We start from the raw sequence: 26,021 nt of genomic DNA on the forward strand, positions 1-26,021 counted from the left end.
GTTACCTTCTCTGAACTAAATTGAGAGTCTGAATCCCCCCCCTCTTTTAGATTAAGATATCCAAAATTTCAATCTTCATGCTTAAGTAATTCAATGATATATCTCTGTCTTATGATTAAGCTCAGACTCGACTTATCTGTACAGAATTACTCAATGCTCATTTTCTAAGCACAATTAGATATAAACTTTATACATAGCATATCAAACTCTTTCTAATTTATATTCTAACATGGAAAACAAATTTCAATTCTGCAAAGTCTCTATGCCCCACATTTTAAGTGAAAATCAGGCTAATATTTAACACTACAGCAAATAGCTTCTTCCTAACAAACAGTTCAAAAGTTAGATTCCCTTCTCGGCACAAGCTTGGAATGGCACCAGCTTACTTGACACAGACAATTAGTCCAAACAGTCATTAAGACACTACGGGTAAGACAATGTATGGAGCTCCTCAAATCCTTGGCTCCTTTTCTTTTTTAGATTTACAATTCTAGAATATATATGAAAGGGTTGTACATTACCATCTTGTCCTCTTTTTTATGGGGTTTCCGTGACTTCCCCCACGCTTTCACTTCCGATATGGCAAGACTTCCGTATTCCCTAGCCATGTGTTTCTATGGCCTCTGCGACTTACTTATGCTTTCTTCGAAGGTTGCCCTTCACTGGCTTTACATTGCCGTGGTTCACCAATGGCTCCTTACTGAAATTCTGACTTCATTCCTCAGGTAGCTTTATTCGACTCGGTTACAACAGCAACCGGGAGATTATTGCTGGGCACTGGCGACAAGCTTCCTCAGCTATCCAGGCTTGGACGGGAACACAGAACAGAAAACAAGAGAGCGTTTGAGTCTTGTGCGGCGCCTTATATCTACCTTGCGAGCACACTCTCTCATTGTCTACGTCATACACTTAGCTACGGTCGATTGTGCACCTTAAGTCTGAACTGTTTTAACATGGTTCTAAAACATAGATCTCTTAAGCACATTTAACAACAACAATTTTGGTCCTGAAACACAGTTTTCCTTTCCTTATTTTACAAGGACAATATTAGTTCTAAACACAGATTTCCTTAGCTTATTTAATATTAATAATTTCAGTCGAGTTGATATACCTTTGAGTGAATATATATACAGTACTCCCTTAGCTCTGTTCTTGGAAGTATAAGCATGTCCTTATCGTTAGGTTTTCATTGTCTCTGTGTTAGGTTGGAAACAAATTGGCTTACAGAGTGAATCAGTCCTTTTTCCGACACAACAACTCGTAATAATAAAAAAATAGCAAAATTTATTAGGGGTAATGGAGCTACCCCATTTGTCCAACCAGAGGCTAAGTTTAGCAATTAATATAAAATTTAAATTTATATTAAGAGAGTAATTAAAAAAGACATAGCTAGTTTTATTTTTAGAAGACAAAGATGGCCAAATATTTGGAGCCAAACTTGATTAAGCAGTTTGGTTCCGAATATTTGGCTATCTCTATCTTCTAAAAATAGAACTAGGTATGATTTTAATTACTCTCTTAATATAAAATAAAAATTTTATATTAATCACTAAACTTAGCCTCTGATTGGAAAAGTGGAGTAGTTCCATTATCTAATAAGCCCTGATAATTTTTATTATTGTTTTTAAAATCAGGAGTGACAAGAAACTAAGTTTCAGAAAATTTGTATACTATAACTCATAATTTGGAGCCTAAACAACAAAACCTGTTTAAGATAATCATGCTTCCAAGTAAGTAGTAGGAAGTCTGAAAGCATAAATCAGTTCAGTGCTTTCAACTTGGTAACAAAAACCATCTATTGCCTAAAGACTTTCATGAACATCTATGTAACAGTGTCACTGTTGGTGCGATGAGACAGTATTCAGCTAATAGGGTGGCAGCTGTTCATATGCTTTATCTCTGATATGGCTAGCAAGATTTTACTGAAATTTGTTGTCTGGAATTATTCCTAAAATTTGTCAGGCTATCTCAATTTTAGTTTCAACTGGACATTTTTCCTAACAATATAACTTAAGATGAAAAATAGCATTACAGATGATAATAAAGTTGTCTGCAGTACACAGCCAGAAACAAGTAAAACAAGTACAAAAATAATCCAATTGTCTTTGAATCCATACTTGTTTTACATAAAGGTTTCTGGTATTAGTATTACAGACCACAGACTACAATATACAGTATATTTTGCATTAAAACATTCAGCATTCGGATGTTCAGAACCTACTTTGATAACATTTTACTCATCCACTGCTTGCCAATGTAAAAAATCACTTTTTTCGCTTCCTTGCTCACATGACTCTTATGAAGTTTCCAGGATGATCTCTCATTTTCCTACTACCTACTTTCCAAATATTCCCTCTGATTTTTGCCTGCACATGAAAAACATTTTGTGAGCAAGTTTCCAGTCTCACAATCAATGAATGCAATAGACTGTGCTCACCATAGTAAAAGTAACAGGCTCGTAATTTGATAAGCCTAAAATTGGTGATAACCTCTTAGTTCAAAAATCTTGTACACTGCATGCTAAATATTTCTATAAGAACAATCTAAATGCTTACTCCTTCAGCTACTTAAATACTGCACATACACATGCAGCTTATAAACAAATTATGTCACATTTGTCTAGCCACTTAAATTTAAATGAATTTGCAGTTATTTTCCACTTTAATTTAGATAGCAACATTTTGAGGATTTAACAAATAAAATCATAATGTAATAATTCTCATGTTGTCCTTTTTTTTGTCTAGCTATACCTGTAAAATTGCAAGTACTAAATTAATTCACTTAAATCTGCATAGCTACAAAAATCCACCCCGGTTTGCATGAGTTCAAGTGACTGTACTGTCTAGACCAGGGCTTCCAAAACACTGCCCGTGGGATGATTTTGTGTGGCCTGCCTGTAGCTTTTGATTTTCACAAGCGAAAAAGTAAAATAACAATTTGAATCGAATGAGTATTAGATATTTTAATTCTATCACTAATCGATAATCTGGATGTTGGTAATTTTATTTGGTGTTTTTACATCACTATATACCCACATGTTTTTCAAATATTAGATGTGTGAAAGAAGCGTTCTCACACTGTTTTGTTTCCATGTGCATGCTCTGGACGCTTACGGGGATGTGAATGCACGATTAGTGTTGTTTGTTTGTTCAGCTATCAAGGTTGTGTCGTTGCTGCTCACCAAATTATTAAATATGCACTGTGATGCGTCCCTCAGATAAATCTTTTTTTTTTTTAATGTGGCCCTCGGATTACCTAAGGTAGGGTAGCCCTGGTCTAGACAGCAGACACTAGACAAATATGCCTTTGCAACTTGCTAACATCACTGCCAGTTTGTCCACATGGCACAGACTAAAAGTAACTAATTAGAGTATATTAAGTTGGAATGGATTAGAGTAATACTGGAGTGGGGACACTGAAGAAGTTACTAAATAAAATAAGCAAGAACTATGATTTATCACATCATTTATATATGTTTTTATAATACATTCAAAAACTGACTGTAAATTAGAAATTCTAAAAGCAAAAATTTTGGGTGTGCACTCCACATTTTTTGACTAGTGTGTGCACACAAGTACACAGCTTGGAGAGACCATTGTTATTAACCTAAGCCATATCTCCTGTATATCACCCTAACAAGTTCTTCTTGCCAACCTGCATGTCTTAATCATATCACCTCTCTTCTCATCTGCTAACTCTGCAGAGTACATTGGTCACCCATATGGGGAGTAGTTGAAATATGGTGGTCATACTAGACTTTTTTCTTTTGTGCTGAATATCTCCAACATATTCCTTCTTTCTTAATGCAAAACTACAACTTGGTTTATGTAAACCAAACTACATGGGCACATTATTGTATAGACTCCTGGATGTTTGTAAAAAGGGGTGCTATCTTTAGGAGATGTGAGAAGGCAGCAAACACTTTGAACTAATCTGAAAGTCACTCTAGAGACATCGAAGTCCTATCGGACTACTTTAGGTTCCAAGTCTTTACAACCATAAGTCGTTGTTGGAAAAAACTGCTGCATCCAAAATCCTCAACTTTGTTCTCACGGAGATAGATCCATCCTTCCAAATTTTAGACATCTCTGACTGTTGTTTTAGCCATTCCTAATCTTCTGACATCTTCTGAACAGCATTTCTTCACATTAATAATGGATTCCAGGTACTCGAACTTGCTGACTTCCTCAATTCTTTCTCCATTAAGGTAAACTTGTTTCTCAGGAGTTCCCCTGTCTGTAGTCCCTTCGAGAACCATAATCTTTGTCTTGCTAGGAACTGAGCTGAAACTATCTGCTCATACTGATCTTGTCGATTTTGTCAAGAATATGTCCTAGTTCTTCCTTGTCATTACAGAGGAGTACTGTATTATCAGCATACCTCAGATTACTGATCGGCCTACCTATCCTAATTCCTGTCTTGAGCTCATCGAATGCTATATGCATGATGTCCTCAGCATAGATACTAACGTAAGGAGAAAGTAAACATCCTTGCCTAAATCCCTTTCCAACCTGAAGCCAATCAGCTAATCCAACACCTGTTCTTACCATGGCTCCCTCCCTGTACAATTTAGCTATCAGCCTGATAGTGTGCTGAGGAAAACCATTCTTTCCATTACTTCCCACAGTTTCAAATGCTGAAAACAATCAAAAGCTTTAGAGTAGTCTATAAAACACATTACCAGAGGGAGTCTAAATTCTTTATACTTTTCTATGATCTGTCTAAGCCAAAGGAACTGATCTCTGGTAACCTTACCTTTCCTAACACTTGCTTGTTCCTTGGACATCTCTGTCTCAACTTTGGCCACAGTCCTATTTAGAATGATCTTTATCTGAATGATCTTTAATAAAATCTTGTTGGCATCAGATATTAAACTAATAATTAGTGATACGAAAACCAACTTCTTCCAGTCTCTAGGCCATGATCCTGTCTCCCATATCCTTGCAATTAATCAAACACTCTTATCTCTACATCCCCTGTAGCCTTAATTAACTCTGGTGGGATTCCATCTGCACCTGGGGCCTTATTGCATAAGCTGTTTAACTGCTCTTTCAACCTCATACCTAAGTGGAGTAGGTTCCAAATCTAAATTTTCCTGGTGAGAGGGCTCCTCCAAAATTTCTTTATCCTCTCTGTTGTACAGTTCCTCACAGTATTCTTTCCATCTGTTTTTGATTTCCAGTTCTTCTGTTAGTATTGCTCCATTCCTGTCTTTGATGACGTTCAATTTGCACTTAATCTTGTGCTTTAGGTTAAGAACTAAATGAAACATCCTTTTACAATTGTGCCTCCTCATCATGAACTCTATCTCTTCACATTTATTAGTATAAAACTTTTCCTTGTCCTGCATGATCGCTCTTCTTCAGTCCCTGTGTCTCTTTGTTTTTCCAACCCCCTTCTTTCAATTAGATCCCAAGTTGAATCTGATATCCATGGATTTCTTGGTTTTCTTATTGAGCCAAGATACTTCTTGATTGTATCATGTATTATAGCCTTGACTCCTTTCCAAAGCATTGCTGGTGAGCTCTCCTCACTAGTCTCCAAAAAATCATCCAACCGAGTTGATGTTTCTTCTGTGGACCCACTAGGAATTACTATAAGATCCAGTCTAGTGGGATATGGCTGACTTGGAAGGTTTCAGTCTTACTTTGGCTCTTACTAGCTGATGGTTTGTACCGCAGTCTACTCCCGAATAAGCATGTACATCAGAGATGCTTGTCTTCCACCAATGGAGAGCAAGGATGTAATCATTCTGGTGCCTTGACCTATCGATGTTAGATGTCAAAGCATAGGTCCGTTGTGGGTGTTTCTGGAAGCAGGTATTGGTAATAACTAATCTTTTAGCATGGGCAAATTCTAAGAGTCTTTCACCATGGGTGTTATGTTCACCCAGACCAAACATGCCACACTTAGGCCTGACTCTCATACTCTTTTCCACTTTTGCACTGCAGTTACCTGTAAAGCATTTCTCCTTGGTAGGCAGTCCAAAACAACCTGTAAGTTTTCATAGAATTCCTCACTCTCTTCCTCAGGCCTATCTGTGGGGGTACATAAACTACCATAATTGACACACTGGTAAGATGAGCCTTTAAATACAAAGTATCCTGTCATTAACAGGATTATAATCAAACAGGGTTCTTGCCTGAACTATCTTCAGTATTACAGTTACCCTATGATACTTTGCGTCACCTCCTGAATAAACAACTAGCTTACCATCCTGTCTTTTGAAGTGACCTTCTCCATTCCATCTAGTCTCTGTAATTCCCAGGATGTCAATTTTATATTTCTCCATCTCTTTACAGACAATATCAAGAGCCCACATCTGTAGACCCTGAACATTCCTGTGCCTATGTAAAATTAGCCTCTAAGATTAATCCTATACCATCTGAATTCCTTGTCACTATGCCAATGCAGCATGAGATGCATTATAAGACAAAACCATATTAGCATTTTTGAGTAAAATCACTGCAAGAAAAAAAGTGACAGGATTGGAGAGGCCCTATCCACATTTCAATTTTTTTAACAATTATCTTCAATCTTTACCTGGTGACAGCTAATTCATGCCACACAACTCTACATTCTTCTTCAGGTTGAATTTATTCATTTCCACTGTAGAGATTTTTCTGACAATGAACAACTCTGTTGTTATTTTTATGTGCTTTTTATAACTCTGAAGAAACTGCCAGTTATGTGTAAGTGAAACTAATTGATATAAGTTTTAAATATTTATATAGATTAATATATAAATATATAAATATAAATAGGGGTAATATATAAATAGGAGTGCTTAAGGGTCAAAACTGTATAACTGAGAGGAGACCTCCACATAGCCTTTAAAGGAATGTGGAGAACCGACCAGGGCTTCTGACCTAATGTCCAATCCTCACCTTCTCGTGATGCACCCTGTTGGGTATCTACCTGGATATTGAACGAACGAGGATAGGCTGTCAATTTGGGATTTAGCCGACCAAATTATATTCTTATTGGTTAAACCAAAATAAAAAATGATGGTACAACATGACAAAATTTCATGCCGGCTGGGGCGTCGCCCGGTTAAACAAGGCACCCGCTGCTTTCGCCAGGGAACCAGGGCAAACAGCGAAAAGTCAGCTACTGGAACAAATCTGAAAACACACCCCAACTCAACATCACCAGAGTTAAAGATCGGTACTATCAACATAAGAAGCCTGAATGGCAGAGAAATGGAGCTAGCTAAGGAATTAGATATGTACCAGATCGACATAATAGGGATGACTGAAACAAAAAAGACCAAAACTGGTGAGATTTTTCTGAACAATAAATACAAAATGTTATATTCAGGAAATGACAATCAAGGAAAAGAAGGAGTAGCCATAGTATTCAACACAAAATACAAGGCTAATCTTCTTAAATGGCAGGCAGTCTCAAGTAGAGTGATGTGGGTAAATATGAGAATGGGGAACTGGACAATGAGACTTATTTGTGCCTATGGTCCCACAGAAGGATCTACTAAGGTAGAAGTGGAGGAATTTTTTGATGATTTAGAAAAAGCAACTGACACAATGAAAAAGGAAAAGTTGGTCCTTGTTGGGGATCTGAATAGCAGAGGAGCAAATGATTGTCAGACATACAAAAATATTTTGGGAAAATATGGAGAAAAGAGCAACGCTAATAATAATGGCAAATACCTATTGGATTTCTGTTCAGGACATGGACTGGTTATTACTAACATCGTGTTCCAACATAAAAATGAGCACAAATTCACATGGAGAGAAGAGGCAAGGAATAAGAAAAGTCTCAGTGATTATGTTATTGTTGATAGTGATGTTTCTCCCTGGTGCAGGACACCACAGTGTACAGAGGATTTGAAATTGGAAGTGATCACCATTTAGTTTTGAGTAGGATAAAATTGAATTTCATATTGAAAAGAATAACATGTAAGAAAGTTTTAAAGCGAATAAAAGTTGAGCAGCTCTCAGATGTGAACTGTAGACTAACATATACAAAGATTATTGAAGAAAAAATGAAAGAGTTTGAGAACAAGAACCAAACCTTGGAGATTCAGTGGCAAACCTTGAACAAAACCCTGATTGATACAGCCAGAGAGGCATGCGGTGAGGTTGTCTGCAAGGATAGAAAAATGAAGACTCCATGGTGGACACAGGAAGTTAAAGAGGCAGTGATGGAAAAGAAGAAATCATATCAAAAGTTTCTGGCAAATAAGTCAGCTTTTGCTCTTAGAGAATACAGAGACAAATGTAAGAAAGCAAAACACTGTGTAAAACTAGCTAAACAAAAGTCATGGGAGGACTTTGGCAAGAACATAGAAAATAAATATCAAGAAGGTGGTAAGATATTCTGGAGGATGTTGAAGAAGCTTAGAAATGGAAGAAAGAGTGCTGTAAATGCAGTTAGAGATGATAAAAGTGACATGAAAACAGGAGAAAAAAATATCCTTGAAGTATGGAGTAATTACATCGAAAAATTGCTAAATGAAACAATCAGTGATAGCACAGTGGTAAAAAACACTCAACAGGCATACAGTCAGGAATACATATCCATACTTGAAGTAGAAAAAGTCATCAAAGGCTTGAAATGTGGAGAGGCAGCAGGAGTATATGATATTCGACCAGAAATGCTGAAGTATGGTGGTATAAAAGTCATACAGTGGCTGCACTACATAGTTCAGAAAGCCTGAACAGAAAGACGAATTCCCGATGATTGGAGTAGAGCTCTAATAGTGCCCATATATAAAAAGGGAAATAAAACTGAATGTGAGAATTATAGAGGTATTTCCCTACTGAGTGTTCCTGGCAAGATCTATACAAGTATACCTGAGAAACGGTTGGGAAGAATTGTCGAAGAAAAGCTTGGTGAAGAACAAGCTAGATGCAGGCCAAATAGAGGATGTCAGGATCAGATCTTCTCTTTACGACAAATACTCGAGAAAGCATGGGAATATAATAAAGATCTGTATTTAAGTTTTGTCGATCTGGAAAAGGCATATGACAAGGTGCCAAGAGAGAAGCTATTCAATATGCTACAGTTATGTCGTGTCAATGGAGCATTATATCAAGCAATACTTAGTCTGTATTTAAGTTGTAAGTCGGCAGTTAGAAATGAAGGATGTACAGGAAGATGGTTTAATGTTAAATCTGGTATGAGACAAGGATGTACATTATCCCCTCTGTTATTCATTATCTATATGGATCACATTATGAAGGAAAGTGGTATTAAACATGATATCAGAATTGGAGATGTTTATGTCAGCTCATTGCTTTATGCGGACGATGTTATACTTCTGAATAAATCTGCTACAAGTTTGCAAGATTCCCTGACTAAATTGAATAACTGTTGTAATTGATATGGTATGAAGGTCAGCATTAAAAAGACAAAGACAATGAAAATAGGTAGAACTGTTGAAAATGTCAACTGTGTTGTGAATGGAGATCTTGTGAAACAAGTAAAACATTTCAGCTACTTAGGCACGATTTTTAGTGAAGATAGTAAATTAAATATGGAAACAGACAACAGAATCAACAAAGCTGGTATAGGAAGTCAATTGAATAAATTCATATGAAATAAGAGAGAAATTAGTCAGAACACTAAATTAGCTGTATACAAGACAGTGTTCAAACCAGTTTTAACTTATGGATCTGAGAGCTGGGTCAGAAGTAAAACACATCATCATCATCATCAAATTCCTGCCATGTACCCTCAAGGGGTGTACAGGATATGATAGTACTACATGAAAAAAATTACATCATTATTAATTTCCTATCTACAATTTTCCTCCAAATCAGTCTGTTACTTGTCAACACTCCAACATTATCAGATCTTATATTTCTATCGTCTAAAGCACTTTGAACCGTATCAATCCACCTATATCTTGGTCTTCCTCTGGGTTGTTTTGCTGCTAACTTATCAGAGAACACTTGTTTTGCTAATCTTTCCTCGCCCATTCTGTTTAAGTGACCATACCACCTGAGATTAGCTCTGCTAACGCATTCCTGGATGCTGACAATGTCAAGTTCTTTCCTAATATCCTCGTTTTTAATATGATACTGCCATTGATGCCATCTGTTCAGCCTATAATCTTTCTCAGGACTCTCATATCTGTGGTCTCTAGTCTTTGGTCAAGTGTTTTACTTCTGACCCAGCTCTCAGATCCATAAGTTAAAACTGGTTTGAACACTGTCTTGTATACAGCTAATTTAGTGTTCCGACTAATTTCTCTCTTATTCCATATGAATTTATTCAATTGACTTCCCACCATACCAGCCTTGCTGATTCTGTTGTCTATTTCTATATTTAATTTACCATCTTCAGTAAAAATTGTGCCTAAATAGCTGAAATGTTTTACATGTTCCACAGGTTCTCTATTCACAACACAGTTGACATTTTCAATGATTCTGCCTATTTTCGTTATCTTTGTCTTTTTATTGCTGACCTTCATACCATATCTATTACAACAGCTATTCAATTTAGTCAGAGAAGCTTGCAGACTTGTAGCGGATTTATTTAGAAGTATAACATCATCCGCATAAAGCAAAGAACTGATATTAACATCTCCAATTTTGATATCATGTTTAATACCACTTTCCTTCATAATGTGATCCATATAGATAATGAATAACAGAGGGGATAATGTACATCCTTGTCTCACACCAGATTTAACATTAAACCATCTTCCTGTACTTCCTTCAATTCTAACTGCTGACTCACAACTCAAATAAAGACTAAGTATTGCTTGATATAATGCCCCATTGACACCATATAACTGCAGCGTATTGAATAGCTTCTCTCTTGGCACCTTGTCATATGCCTTTTCCAGATCGACAAATATTAAATACAGATCTTTGTTATATTCCCATGCTTTTTCGACTATTTGTCGTAAAGTGAAGATCTGATCCTGACAGCCTCTATTTGGCCTGAATCCAGCTTGTTCTTCACCAAGCTTTTCTTCCACAATTCTTCTCAACCGTTTCTCAAGTATACTTGCATAGATCTTGCCAGGAACACTCAGTAGGGAAATACCTCTGTAATTCTCACATGCAGTTTTATTTCCCTTTTTATATATATGGGTACTATGAGAGCTCTACTCCAATCATCGGGAATTTGTCCCTCTGTCCAGGCTTTCTGAACTATGCAATGCAGCCACTGTAAGACTCTTATACCACCATACTTCAGCATTTCTGGTCGAATATCATCTACTCCTGCTGCCTTTCCACATTTCAAGCCTTTGATGGCTTTTTCTACTTCAAGTATGGATGTGTATTCCTGACTGCACGCCTGGTCAGGAAGTCACTGCTTGTTTCATTTAGCAGTTTTTCAAAGTAATTACTCCATACTCCAAGGATATCTTTTTCTCCCGTTTTCATGTCACCTTTATCATCTCTAATTCCTTTTATAGCACTCTTTCCTCCATTCTTAAGCTTCTTCAACAACCTCCAGAATATTTTGCCACCTTCTTGATATATATTTTCTATATTCTTGCCAAAGTCCTCCCATGACTTTTGTTTAGCTAGTTTTACACAGTGTTTAGCATTCTTGCATTTGTCTCTATATTCTCTAAGAGCACAAGCTGACTTATTTGACAGGAACTTTTGGTATGCTTTCTTCTTTTCCTTCACTGCCTCTTTAACTTCCTGTGTCCACCAGGGAGTTCTGATTTTTTTATCCTTACAGACAACTTCACCACATGCCTCTCTGGCAGAATCAATCAATGTTTTCTTCAGAGTTTGCCACTGAATCTCCAAGGTTTGATTCCTGTTCTCAAACTCTTTCATTTTTTCTTTAATAATTGTGTATTTTAGTCTATAGCTCACATCTGAGAGCTGCTCAACTTTTATTCGCTTTAAAACTTTCTTACATGTTATTCTTTTCAATATGAAATTCAATTTTATCCTGCTCAAGACTAAATAGTGATCACTTCCAATTTCAAATCCTCTGTACACTCTGGTGTCCTGCACTAGGCAGAAAACATCACTATCAACAATAACATAGTCAATGAGACTTTTCTTATTCCTAGCCTCTTCTCTCCATGTGAATTTGTGCACATTTTTATGTTGGAACATGGTGTTAGTAATAACCAGTCCATGTCCTGAGCAGAAATCCAACAGATATTTACCATTATTATTAGCTTTGCTCTTTTCTCCAAATTTTCCCAAAATATTTTGTATGTCTCACAATCATTTCCTACTCTGCTATTTAGATCCCCAACAAGGACCAACTTTTCATTTTTCATTGTGTCAGTTGCTTTTTCTAAAGCCTCAAAAAATTCCTCCACGTCTACCTTAGTAGAACCTTCTGTGGGACCATAGGCACAAATAAGTCTCATTGTCCAGTTCCCCATTCTCATATTTGCCCACATTACTCTACTTGAGACTGACTGCCATTCAAGAAGATTAGCCTCGTATTTTGTGTTGAATACTATGGCTACTCCTTCTTTTCCTTGATTGTCATTGCCTGAATATAACATTTTGTATTTATTGCTCAGAAAGATCTCACCAGTTTTGGTCTTTTTTGTTTCAGTCACCCCTATTATGTCGATCTGGTACTTATCTAATTCCTCAGCTAGCTCCATTTCTTTGCCATTCAGGCTTCTTACGTTGATAGTACCGATCTTTAACTCTGGTGATGTTGAGTTGGGGTTTGTTTTCAGATTTGTTCCAGTAGCTGACTTTTCGCTGTTCGCCCTGGTTCCCTGGCAAAAACAACGGGGGCCTTGTTTAACTGGGCGACGCCCCAGCCGGCATGAAATTTTGTCATGTTGTACCATCATTCTATATTTTGGTTTAACCAATAAGAATACAATTTGGTCAGCTAAATCCCAAATTGACAGCCCATCCTCGTCCGTTCAGTATCCAAGTAGATACCCAACAGGGTGCACCACGAGAAGGGGAGGATTGGACATTAGGTCAGAAGCCATGGTCGGTTCTCCGCATTCCTTTAAAGGCTATGTGTAGGTCTCCTCTCAGTTATACAGCTTTGACCCTTAAGCACCCCTTAAAGAAGTAAAACACTTGACCAAAAACTAGAGACTGCACATATGAGAGTCCTGAGAAAGATTAGAGGTGTGAACAGATGGCATCAACGACAATATCATATTAAAAATGAGGATATTAGGAAAAAATTTGACATTGTCAGCATCCAGGAATGCGTTAGCAGAGCTAATCTCAGGTGGTATGGTCACGTAAACAGAATGGGCAAGGAAAGATTAGCAAAACAAGTGTTCTCTGCCAGGTTTGCAGGAAAACGACCCAGAGGAAGAACAAGATATAGGTGGATTGATACAGTACAATGTGCCTTAGACGAAAGAAATATAAGATCTGATAACGATAATATTGGAGTCTTGACAAGTAACAGACTGATTTGGAGAAAATTGTAGATAGGAAAATTGTAGATAGGAAGTTAGTAATTATGTAAATTTTTCATGTAGTACTATCATATCCTGTACATCTCTTGAGGGTACATGTCAGGAATTTGATGATGATGATATAGATTAATAAAAAGTCCATCTTATTCTCAACTTTTGCAATACATTCCCAAATTTCAGATCCCTATTCATCAACAATCCTAGATCTTTTGCTTCATACACCTCTTGGAGTAAGTTCCTCCAATAAAATCGTACCAACCTGGTGCGACCATAAAGGATGTAACTGAGTCTATTAGAGAGCAAAAGGAAAGGATGAAAGAAATGATTGTTGTGGCAGGTACGAATGATTTGAAAGGAGACAAAATGGAAATGATAGAAGACCTGAATGAATTGTTTGAGGTAGCAAAAGAAAAGAGTGAGATAGTTAGAATGATTAGTCTTTTGCCACGGTATGACAGTGAAATGTTTAAAAGGAGGGCCATAATTGCGAATGACTTTATGCGTGGGTTATGTATGACGAGTGGTGTGGAATTTGTGGACGTGTGGAGTGAGTTCAATGGGCAAAAGGATCTATATAAGATGGATGGCTTGCATTTGAATGGTTACAGTGTAAGAAGACTTGAGAAAATGTTGCTGAATATGGTGGATGTGCAAATTCAGGAAAAATAGATTTATTAAGGGGGGGGGGGAGTAGATGTACAGTCCTTAGGGAGGCAGTTGAATGTAAGAATGAATATAATATGCCCGAGCAAATAAGGACAACAAATCAGAGTGGGATAGTTAATATAAGGCATCAAGCTAGGGTTGGGGCTAATGGGGGTCTTAAATTCATGTACACTAATGCTAGGAGTATTAGGAACAAGAAGGAAGAGTTTTTGGCCATGGTTGGCACTTCCAGACCACAGGTTATTGGTATTAGTGAAACATGGCTGACTGTAGATGATATAGCTAGTGGGATTGAATGTGATGGGTATAGTGTGTTCAGGAATGACAGGGAGAATAAAATGGGGGGAGGAATATTGTTGATGATAGCTGAAGAGCTGCAGCCAAGAAGAATAGAAGATGAATTGCAGGATAGAGAAAAGAGCACATTTGAGGCCATTGGGTGTGAGATTGTGGCTAGCAGAACTAAATATACAATTGGGTGCTGCTATAGACCAGGTGATGGAAAAGATGGTGGTGACAGTATGCACAAGCAAATAGAAGAAATGAGTGGAAGGAGGGTGATTATTATGGGAGATTTCAACTATGGTTGCATTGATTGGAGTGAGGAGAGGACACACAGGAGGAAGGAATTGGATTTTATGCAGTTATTAAGGGATAACTATCTGTGACAGCATGTAATGGAAAATACTAAGGGTCAGAGAGTGCTTGACCTAGTAATTACATCTGAGGATTTGGCTGTAACAAATATGACCACATTGCCACCAATCGGTGAGAGTGATCATAGGGTCTTGACTTGGGAGGTGGCTAAAGGTGTAGAATTTTCAATTAAGACACGGCACATGTGGAATTATGACCAATTAAACTCCTAAGCTTGTCATACTTTCCAGCACATGCTGGAAAGTATGACAAGCTTAGGAGTTTAATTGGTTCAGTGCCATGGCATGTACAACTGCAAGGACTAGAAGTCGATAGTGCATGGGAGGTAGTTAAGAAGTGTTTGCATGAAGCAATGGCTGACTGTATACCTAGAGTCCGAATAATAAATCAAGTAGGGGTTAAATGGATGAATAACACCATTAAGCTTGAGCTGCAAAAATAGAAACAACTATGGAGGGAATTTAAGGAGAAAGGTGACCGGCAGGCACACGAACGGTATAAAGCGCAGGCCAGAAGGGTAACGAGTGTGGTAAGAAAAGCAAAAAAGGATTACGAAAGAACATTGGCCATGCAGGCTAAAGAGAATCCTAAACAGTTTTTTTAGATATGTAGCAAGTAAAAGGAAAAATGTACATGGCAGAATGATTTTAAAGAATGCCGATGGTAGGGAGGTAACTGAATCAGTTGATATAGTTGAGTTACTGAGTGAGCATGCAAGAATATATCATCCAGGTGGTAACATTGCAGAAACGAATGTACCAGTAGATTATACGGGAATTGTGGTGAATGAAGTGGAGGTGAGTAGTCTATTGCATAACCTCAATGTCAATACATCCATGGGATTGGATGGTATACCAGCTCATGTCGTATGAGAAGCAGCTAAAGAATTGTCAGTACCCTTGACCATTTTGTTTAATTTGAGTCTCGGGTCTGGGTTAGTCCCAAGGGGGTGGAAAGAGGGGAAAATAGTTCCACTGCAGCATAAAGGTGGTTCCAAGACTGCTGTTGTAAATTACCGACCGATTAGCATATCAGGAATCATTGTCAAGGTCTTAGAGAAATTAGTCAAGAAAAGAATACAGGATTGGATAGATGAAAATGGGATATTGTATGGGGGACAACATGGTTCTGTGAAGGGTAGATCATGCCTCAGTAACTTGCTCACATTTTATAACACAGTGACGGCTGAACTGGATAGGGGTAATGGGTTTACAGTAATACTACTGGACCTTGCCAAGGCTTTTGATAGGATACCACATAGAACCCTAATCAGTAAATTGAAGCAGATGGGTATAGATATAGGGTTGGTGAGATGGATAGGAGGGTGGTTGAAGGAGAGATACCAGAGAGTGGTTTATTCAGGAGTGGAGTCTAAAAGACGACTTGTGACTAGTGGAGTGCCACAGGGCTCTGTTCTTGGACCACTGCCTTTTCAATTTGTTCATCAATGATATAGGAAAGGATTTGAGAGGAAGTGTTCACTTGTTTGCTGATGATGCAAAGTTGGGTAGAGCAATTATGAGTGCACAGGATGTCAACATTTTACAGGATGATTTGGATAGTTTGGAGGACTGGGCTAGGAAAAATGGATGTCAATTTAATGTGCCAAAGTGTAAGGTTATGCACTTTGGGGTGAAAAGAATAGCAGCAGTATATCGCACTGGTGAAACTGTACTCCAGGAGATTGATGAAGCCAGGGATTTGGAAGTGTTGGTGGATAGGGAATTGAAGTTTAGGGGGCACATTGCAAAAGTGACTAAAACAGCTCACAAAATCACTTGGCTTCTGAAAAATACTTTAACATGCAGAGACAAACAAGTTGTTGTTCCTCTGTATCGAGCCTTGATAAGACCCCATCTGGACTACTGTGCCCAGTTATGGGCACCAGGGTTTCTTCGTGATGGGGAGGAAGTAGAGAGGATCCAGAGACGAGTGACCAAGATGATAACAGGTCTGTGGAATGAACCTTATGAGAATAGGTTGAAGATTTGTGGGTTGCAGAAATTGGTCGATAGGCGAAGGAGGGGTGATATGATTGAGACATTCAAATTACTGAAGGGTTTCTATAAGATTGATCCAGAAGATATTTTTGAAAATATGACTGGTGGTGGGAGGACTAGGGGCCATGAATGGAAGCTGGGCAAGAGCGTGGTTGACAAGGGTGTTAGAGCTAGGTTTTTTACTTGGAGAGTAGTGAATGAGTGGAATAAGCTTCCAGAGTCAGTTGTGGGTGCTACGACTGTGAATGAGTTCAAGGCAAGGTATGATAGATACTGTGTGAATGTCAAATAGTTGTTCTTGACATGATGTTAGGGCCTCCCTCGATGAGTCTGTCGACTCCTTGGAGTTGCCCGGAACAATAATAATAATAATAATAATTTTACCTCTGCACAACTCCTAATTCCAGAAAAATTGTTCAAAAAAATTTCCAGATGGAAAAAACCCCCTACCTATGTATGAGACCGGCTAACTCACCTTTAGTCGAAAGAGAGACTAGATAAAGGTTCCTAGTGTCACTGACAGGAATCGAAACCAGGTCTTTCCAACCGAAGGGCTTCGTCTATACTGACTGAGCTATAGAGGCTCTATTTTGTTTGTTTTATAATACAAATTATAGTTGTTGTTTAAATAAATTAAATTTAGGTATAGGCTTTTAATGTCCTGTTCCTGCTCTGCAGATGAGATTGATCTTTTCATCTTAATCTTGGAGGTCTACGGTCTCTTCTTCCTGTGGGTTTATATTCTAGTGATAGTTTAAGAATCCTAGTTATTCATTCTTTGGAAAGAATGAATTTTGTTGGTATTCTTCTATTTCTTGTATGATGCTTTTTTGTATCTAATCGTTTTCTTATTTCTGTGGTTTTCTTTTTATCTAATCTAGTGAGTCCCAGAAGCAAATTTGATGCAAATTTTTGTTTCTCTCTATAGACTTTGTATTGCTTTAATTGTGGGAGTGAGAGAGTGTTATGGGAATAATGATAGAAGAGGAGAGAATAGGAACAGTAGAAGAGAGGGAATGAGAGAGAGTTATGTTAATGGTAGAAGAGGAGAGAATAGGAACAGTATAAGAGAGGGAATGAGAGAGAGTTATGTGAATGATAGAAGAGGAGAGAATAGGATAAATGGAAAAGAAGGAATGAGAGAGATATATGGGCAAGATAGAAGAGGAGAGAATAGGATAAATGGAAGAGAAGGAATGAGAGAGAGAGAGTTATGGGAATGATAGAAGAGGAGAGAGGAAATGAGAGGAATGCAAGGGAGCACTGGAACCAGAGATAGAGCAATGTCAGGAAAGCAGGTAAGTAGTGGGGAGCACAGAGAGAAAGTGTTAGAGGAGAGAGAGAGAGAGTGAGGGATGCATGTGAGCAATCGAGGAATAGGGTGGTAACAGGTGTAATGTATGGGGAACTCAATGATCCGTGGTTCAAGATAGGATGCGTGAGGAGTGTTTGCTTGGAGGAACAATAGAAAGTGTGGCTAATGCAATTAAGAGGGGTGAAAGGGTGTATGAGTTGATTGTGATGGTAGAAACAAATGACTTGAGTGATAATGTAAATTGGGCAGCGAGAGATATGAGATTCTTGCTTCAGGTTGTATAAAAGAAGACACAGAGGAAAAATAGTGTGCGTGTTGCCTAGGTATGATAGTGACGAGCTGAGCAGAAGAGCAGTAATATTGAATAACATAATAGCTAGAATGTGTCAGAAGAGAGGATTGGAATATGTGGATGCTTGGAGGTAGTTTGAGGACAGAAGTGAACTGTATGCGAGAGACCGCTTACATTTGAATGAGGAAGGATGTAGGCATCTGGAGAGATTGCTGTTCTGAAAGAGTTGGTGTGTCCCAGGGTGGATGGTAGCAGGGGTGGCCTCTTGTGGGAATGGGTACTTGGGAGAAGGGGGCCAACGTCAGCATCTTCTCTTCACCTGTCTCCTTATATCTCTTCCATAGCATTTTTTTCGCATGCAGTTCCTGTTTAATGTTCTTTGTCATTCACTTTACTCCAAATTGTGTCCTCTTCTTCACTCGTGGAATACAGCTTACTATTGCAGTAGTATCCGGAATAAGGGAGAGGAATTGGTGGTGCTGATAGCATCGGCTTGCCCAAAGATTATTGGGATCACTGAGACATGGTTAACAGAAGAGGATATAATAACAGGAATAGAAATAGCTGGGGACAACATTTTTTGGTAGGATAGGAAGAGAAAGCGTGGTGGTGGAGTACTGCTTATGATAAGTGACAACTTATGTCCTCTGAGTGGAGGCTTGGGAAGGCAGTAACATTAATGATTTTGAAAGCATATGGTGTGAGGTAGAGGTAAGCAAGACAGGCTATTTAGTGGGGTGATGCTACAGACCAAGTAGCACAGAGGGTGGGGACCAGGAGATGTTTAGACAGTTGAGTTTGGCAAGTGCAAGAATGATTGTTATGGGAGATTTTAACTACGGCAGTATAAATTGGGGAGAGGAAATGCATGTAGCATTTGAGGGACAAATGTCTTAGGCAACATGTAATAGAGGGAACAAGAGGTTCAAGAGTTTTGGATTTGGTTATAGCATCAGAAGAGTTGATAATAACTGAGATCACATCTCTCCCACCACTTGGAGAGAGTGACCCATATGGTTTTGACTTGGAAGATGAATAGACACACAGGAGTATCAAAAAGATGGGAATGTAAGTGAAATTATAAGGCAGGTGATTATAATAGTCTAAGATGTCAACTTGGGGAAGTTTCATGGAGGGAGAAATTGGAAGGCCGGGATATCATTAGTGCTTTGGAAATTGTGAAGGATTCTACAAGTGAAGAAGAGGACACAATTTGGAGTAAAGTGGATAGCAAACAACATTAAACAGAAACTGCATGCGAAAAAGAGGCTATGGAAGAGATATAAGGAGACAGGTGAAGAGAAGATGCATGAAGAATATAAGACACAGGCCAGAAGAGTGACTAGTATGGTAAGGAAGGTGAAACTGGAATATGAGAAGAGACTGGCCCTAAGATCCAAAGAAAATTCTAGGGAATTTTTTAGCTATGTGGCCAGTAGGAGGGGAAATGACTGTGGAAGAATGATATTGTGGAATAAAAATGGGAATAGTGGAACTGATGCAGAGGACATAGTGGAATTGTTCAATGAACACTTTATTGGAGTATTTCATCCTGGAGGAGTAAATTTTAATACTAGAGGGATAGGGTAGGTTTGAGGTTTAGAGGTGCAGGAGGAGAGTGTGTTCCAAATACCAAGTACTCTGGATGTCAGTAAAGCTGTGGGACTGGATGGTATTTCGCCACGAGTTTTGAGAGAATGTGCTAAAGAACTGACAGAACCTTTGACCTGGCTTTTCAATGAAAGTCTGGCTGCAGGAAAGGTGCCCAGGGAATGGAAGATAGGTAAGATAGTGCCATTTCATAAGGGTGGTAGCAGATGGGAAGTGTCTAATTATAGGCCAGTTTGTGTGTCATCAGTAGTTGTTAAGATCTTGGAGAAATTAATGAGGGACCCGTATACAGCATTGGGCAGATGAGGGTAATGTTATCTGCGAGAGTCAAACTGGCCTATAATTAGACACTTCCAGTCTGCTACTGCTAGATATTAGAAAGTTGTGTATGGTAGGGCAGTTTAAAGGCTGCAGAGGGTTACAAGTGGGGTCCCACAGGGCTCAGTAATGGGACCTATATTGTTTAACCTTTATATCAATGACACTGTCAGTGGATTACAGGGTAATATCCAGTTGTTTGCAGATGATGCAAAGCTGGGAAGGGTTATTAGTAATAGTGCAGATGTGGTAGCCCTGCAAGAGGATTTGAATAAGCTAGACAGATGTGCAAATGAATGGGGGTTACGGTTTAATGCAGCAAAGTGTAAGGTCTTGAGGATTGGGGCACATCGATGGGACGCTGCATACTCTATTGGAGGAGCTATACTGGAGGAAGTACAGGAGACAAGAGATCTAGCATTAATGATTGATAGAAACCTGAAATTTAGGGGACATATTGCAAAGGTGGTGAAGGTAACACAGAGGATTACTGCAATAATTAGAAGGACAGTGACCTGCAGAGATAAAAGAGCTATCGTTCCATTGTACGAGGGCTGTTCAATAAGTAATGACTAATTTTACTGTCACGAAACCACTCATCACAATATTAATTTCTGTAGAATAAAGAAATGTTGCTGTCTGTATTAACAAAAGAGGTTGATAGATGGCGTATATGGGCTGATGTGCCAGAGTGTCACGTGACTAAATGCAAGCTTGTTTCTGCGAGCCTACGAGGACCAGTCGTCGAAATGGAAGAGTCCTTGGAACAGCGTTATGCAATTAAATTTTGTGTGCATTTGCAAAAATCGGCATCAGACACTTTTAACATAATACACGAAGCTTTCCATGATGAAGCAATGTCGAGGGTAAGTGTTTTTCACTGGAATAAAACTTTTAAGGAAGGAAGGCAAAATGTGTAAGATCTTGAAAGTGAGGAAAGACCTTCAACGTCCATCACAGAAACAATAATCAACACAGCAGGGATTATCATCAAGGATGATCGCAGAATTACAGTACGCCAGCTGCATGTTGTCCTGAATATTTCTGTGGGAAGTGTTCACTGAATCATGGCTGAACATTTGGGACTGAAACGTGTTTGCGCCCAATGGATTCCCAAACTCTTGACACTGGAGCAAATGCAGCATCGAGTGGATGTGTGCACAGAATGGAAAGAAAGACTGGAACAAGCAGGCGACAACTTCTGAAAATGCATCATTACAGCAGATGAAGCTTGGTTGTATCACTATGACCCTACAATGAAACAACAAAGCAGTGAATGGAAGCACCCGTCTTCGCATGCCCCCCCCCCCCCCCCCCCAAGAAAGCAAAAACTGTAAAATTGGCTGGTAAAGTTATGACCATAATGTTTTTTGACTACGAAGGCATTGCTTACCAACACGCTGTAGAACCCGGGAATACTGTAAATGGCTCATACTATGCAGATGTTTTACAGACAATGGTACAGCACGTCAAAAGGAAGCGTCCGTTGCTGAAGAATGGCTTCTTATTGCACCACGATAATGCAAGGCCACATATTGCTGGACGTTTTGCAGAAGAACAACATAGATATCCTACCACACCCACCATACAGTCCTGATCTTGTACCGTGCGATTTTTGGCTGTTTCCTCAGCTCAAGAAACCACTAAGTGGCCACCATTTCGAAAGCAACAAAGCATGTGTAAAATCTGCGGAGGCAGTTTTGAAAGAACTCTCAAAAAACGGACTTTCACATGTTTAAGAAGTGGACGCAACATTGAGACAAATGCATCGCGTCTCACGGTAGTTACGTCGAAAAAGACCATGTAAATGATGACGATTAAAGGTAATCTGTTTTCTGTATAAATATAGTCTTATAACTTATTGAACAGCCTCCGTATAAGACTCTGATCAGACCACACTTAGACTATTGCTTTCAGATTTGGTCTCCATGATTTGAAGGGGATAAAGTAACTGTGGAAAGGGTACAAAGGCAGATAACAAAGATGGTTTCAGAACTGTACAATGTTAGTTATGAGGATCGGCTGAGAGAATGTGGACTGCAGAGTTTGGTGGATAGAAGAAGGAGAGGTGATATGATTGAGACTTTTAAACTGTTAAGAGGTGGTTACAGGGTTGACCCTGGGGAGTTCTTTCACTTGGTTGAACAGCGGAAAGGGAAAGGAAACTGTGAGCAAGAGGATGAGGAGTGGTTTCTTTGCATGGAGGGTAGTTCATTGCTATTTCTTCCGTACTTTCTTGCATATTGATATCTTTTTTGTGACTTTTGTCATAGTCTTCTATTTCTGATTTTTCATTCCACAATATTTTTAGTGTTCTATCTAATCCTCTTTGGAAATTAGATTATTTCTTAATAGATCATTTTCTGCTGTTTGTAGTTGCCTGAAAATTTTAAAACCTGTTCTTTGTGGTCCAGTGATATCCTTCTCTAATGATTTAGCATATTTACTCCAATCTTCTCTATACATACTTCCGGAAAGCTTTCTGAGTTCAGCCCGTATTTTCTTATATTTTATATAGTCAGCAATGTTTTTACTCTGCAGATATATTTAAAAACCTGTTTTTTCCTTTAAGTCATCATTCCAAGTTCTTAGCCATTTTTTTTTTGTTTTTTCCTTGATTTGTAACCTAAACTTTCTTGTGCTGTTTTAGTATAGTTTCCTTTATATTATTCAGTCAGTTATTGCTGAAATATTCAAATAAAACCAACCACAATCAATATTGTTTGTGGTTGGTTTTATTTTATCTCTTATTCTGCTTTTATAAGTTTCTAACTCTCTCCTGTTCTAGGATGTGAATTTTAAACTGTTGATTAGACGTTGATTCTTTATCTTTTTTCTTTTGAAGTATGGGTTCTTTTTATAAATCTGCTTTCAACTAACATGTGATCACTATCAATTTCACTCTCTCTAAAAACCCTTGTATCCTTGATATTATTATTTAGTTTGTTGTTAATAATAATGTAATCTATCATTGATTTAGTTTATATTTTTATGCCTGAAGAAAGTATTGAAGATTTTTAGATTGTTAAATATGTAGAAGTCTCTTAATAAAATTCCATTGTTATTGATGACTGATTCTCTCTCTCTGATCCAATGCATCCTGTTATTGGGTTACTTCCCACTCTAGCATTGAAATCTCCCATCAAGATTGTCACTTCATTTTTATTTGTTTCATCAATACATTCCTGAAGTTTTCCATAAAATTCTTGTCTCTTCCTCTTTTCCATCTATTGGTGCATAAATTCCAAAAATATTGAATGTTTGATTATTCTGTCTGATACCCAAGTATAATCTGAAGTTTTGTTTTTTCATTTTTTATTAATCCAAACTGCAACAACATGTGAAACCTGGGACTACAGAGAAGATCATGACATAATCTTCCAGAATTTGAGATCCCTTCTTTTTCGTTTTTGTCTCAGTTATTGCTGCTATATCAATGTTTCTATTTTTTAGTTCTCTGTTTAGCTCGTCAATTTCATGTGCGATTCCACGAACATTCCAAGTAGCTATTTTTAATATTTCAAAGAGAAGTTCCTGTTCATCAGCCAAGTCAATTCCAATAAAATCCATCCATTTTTCTTCTTCAGAGCATTGCGAGTAATTGTGAATTTCCCCTGGATAGGCTACCAACCTTTCACAGGGTGAATTCAGTGATGGGGCTGCCACCTTAAGGCCTCCGAACCAGCCTTCTGGGAGGGAGAGCAGCCTCCCACTGTGTGAAATGAAAGAAAATAGTTTAATAGGAAAGATTCACCCGTAGCCTTCGACTACTTTAATAGCATTGGCGGGGACGAGCAAGAGGAGCAACTAAAAGAAAGCAGAGTAGGGACCTGTCTACAGATAATATACAGATGTGTATTACATGAAGTAAGGCACATTCCAGCATTAGGTTCGCTGCTCCTGTACTCACTAAAGTGAGCCCTTGAGGTGACAAATTATAGTGTTGTATATTTGGAGATATCATTAGTAGACTAACAAAATATAGGCTGCCACATACAATAATCTCTCAATTACAGCAGGAGAGCAATTTGACTGTCAGATAATTGAAGATTTGGATAACTAAAGATATTCGTTGTGCTGTACCGGAAGTCATTTCAGACATTAGCCCATTCAAGAGTCAGCTAATTCAAGGTTCATTCATTTGAACATTAGATAATTGAGAGATCACTGTAATTAAGTTTACAGTTATGTCAGTTCCATTTTTAAGGGCTGTGAATTCCAAAAACCTTCCAAAAAATACAATGAATATGTTCATGGTTAAACTTGGAAAGTTTCCACATATGGAAAGAGAGTTGGGCCCAATAATAAGTCAATGATAATAAGGGGACATAATGATAACTAAAGTTTGATTTATTCAACCTCACGATATAATTCAAAAATATGACTTTCAAGTATATATAAGATTTTTCTCTAATATTCTAAACTAATAAAATTAATCAATTTAGAATACTTACAGATCCTCTGTGCCCTGCCACAAAATTTTACCAGTATCAGCATCTCTAAGATTCATCCAATTTCTTTATTTTATGTTAAAGTAAAAACAGATTATGCAAGTTTCATATTTAAGATTTTACTATTTGTTAATATAAGAAAAGAACTGCCCTAAGAGATTTTACACAATCAGATAATTGAAAATTATATATTGCCTATCAATTTTTGAATATAGCACCATTTTATCTCTTTCCACAGACAGCCATCAACTGACATACCATAATAAAATTCCATTAGAACTACTGTATATGGAAACAATTCTATTTATTGGGATATGTCATGATATTTCAGTAACCTAAACATTTAGCTAATTTGGATATTTATTTCTTATTCAGTTTTCATAGCATATAAGATAGTTGATAATTAAAGAGGAACATAAAAAAACCTTACTGATCACATTAACTCGTGATAAATAGAGATATGTAACTGAAAAATCAAAGTTAAAATAAGTTTACACTTATGTTTGAAATATGTTAATAATGCATTATAGTAACAATTGCTACTGAAACAGCCATTAACAGAAATAAATGTGAGCACTGTCATTTGCATTAAAGTTTTCGTATTCTCTTGCTATTTAAAAAAGTACCTCAGCAGAGAACTACAAAACAATATAGATGGTTTTATGCACTGGGACTAAATAAATGTCTAATCATGTGATAATCAAATGAAATAACTAATAAAGTACTTTATTTTGCATACCAGTTAACATTAGCACATACCAATAATAATATGGATACCTTAGGTAAAAAATTACCTAATAATTTTTATAGTGAGTTTGAACCTGGTTTGAGGTGGAGAGTTTAACATTTGAGTCTAACAAGACCAAATGCATAGTGGAGTGGAATGCAGACCTACATCAGTTGCTAGTGCCAACAAAATATATTACCAAATAAACATGATGGGTGTGAAATTAATAATCATGAGTGACTTTAATTATTTGAACAATGATTGGGTAGTGGTGAAATCTCATGAGAAGAATGAAATTGAATTTAGTGAGCTGTTGCAAGACAATTCCTCAAGCAGCATGGGACAGATGAAACTTGTCAAAGTGTGTTAGATCTATTGATGGAAGTTTTATCACTTGGCTATGCTACCAATTACCATATTTGCTGGCATATAAGATGCACTTTTTTTCTTTGGAAATAGGGCTGAAAAACAGGGTGCGTCTTATACGCCGATACTCAGATACTCACAGAATATAAGATGTTAAAAATCAGCTCAAGGAATTGAAAACTCAGTTAGCTGTAATTCCAGGAGGTCTAACTAGTCAGCTTCAACCTTTAGATGTCTGTATTAATAAATTTAAGGGATTTA

General features: G+C 37.7%; 1 protein-coding gene across 1 annotated transcript in view; it reads right to left on the minus strand.

The window, feature by feature from the left end:
• PrBP (Prenyl-binding protein) overlaps positions 1 to 26,021 on the minus strand; it is a 132,302-nt gene that overhangs the window by 85,586 nt on the left and 20,695 nt on the right. The window contains exon 2 of the mRNA XM_090391445.1: positions 24,671 to 24,733. Coding sequence (XP_090247571.1) covers positions 24,671 to 24,733 — 63 coding nt within the window. The remainder of the gene's footprint in view (positions 1 to 24,670; positions 24,734 to 26,021) is intronic.

The sequence above is a fragment of the Typopeltis vanoorti genome, chromosome 4, assembly GCF_054136105.1.
Source record: "Typopeltis vanoorti isolate ZY-2024b chromosome 4, IOZ_Tvanoo_1.0, whole genome shotgun sequence".
NCBI classification, from domain to species: domain Eukaryota; kingdom Metazoa; phylum Arthropoda; class Arachnida; order Uropygi; family Thelyphonidae; genus Typopeltis; species Typopeltis vanoorti.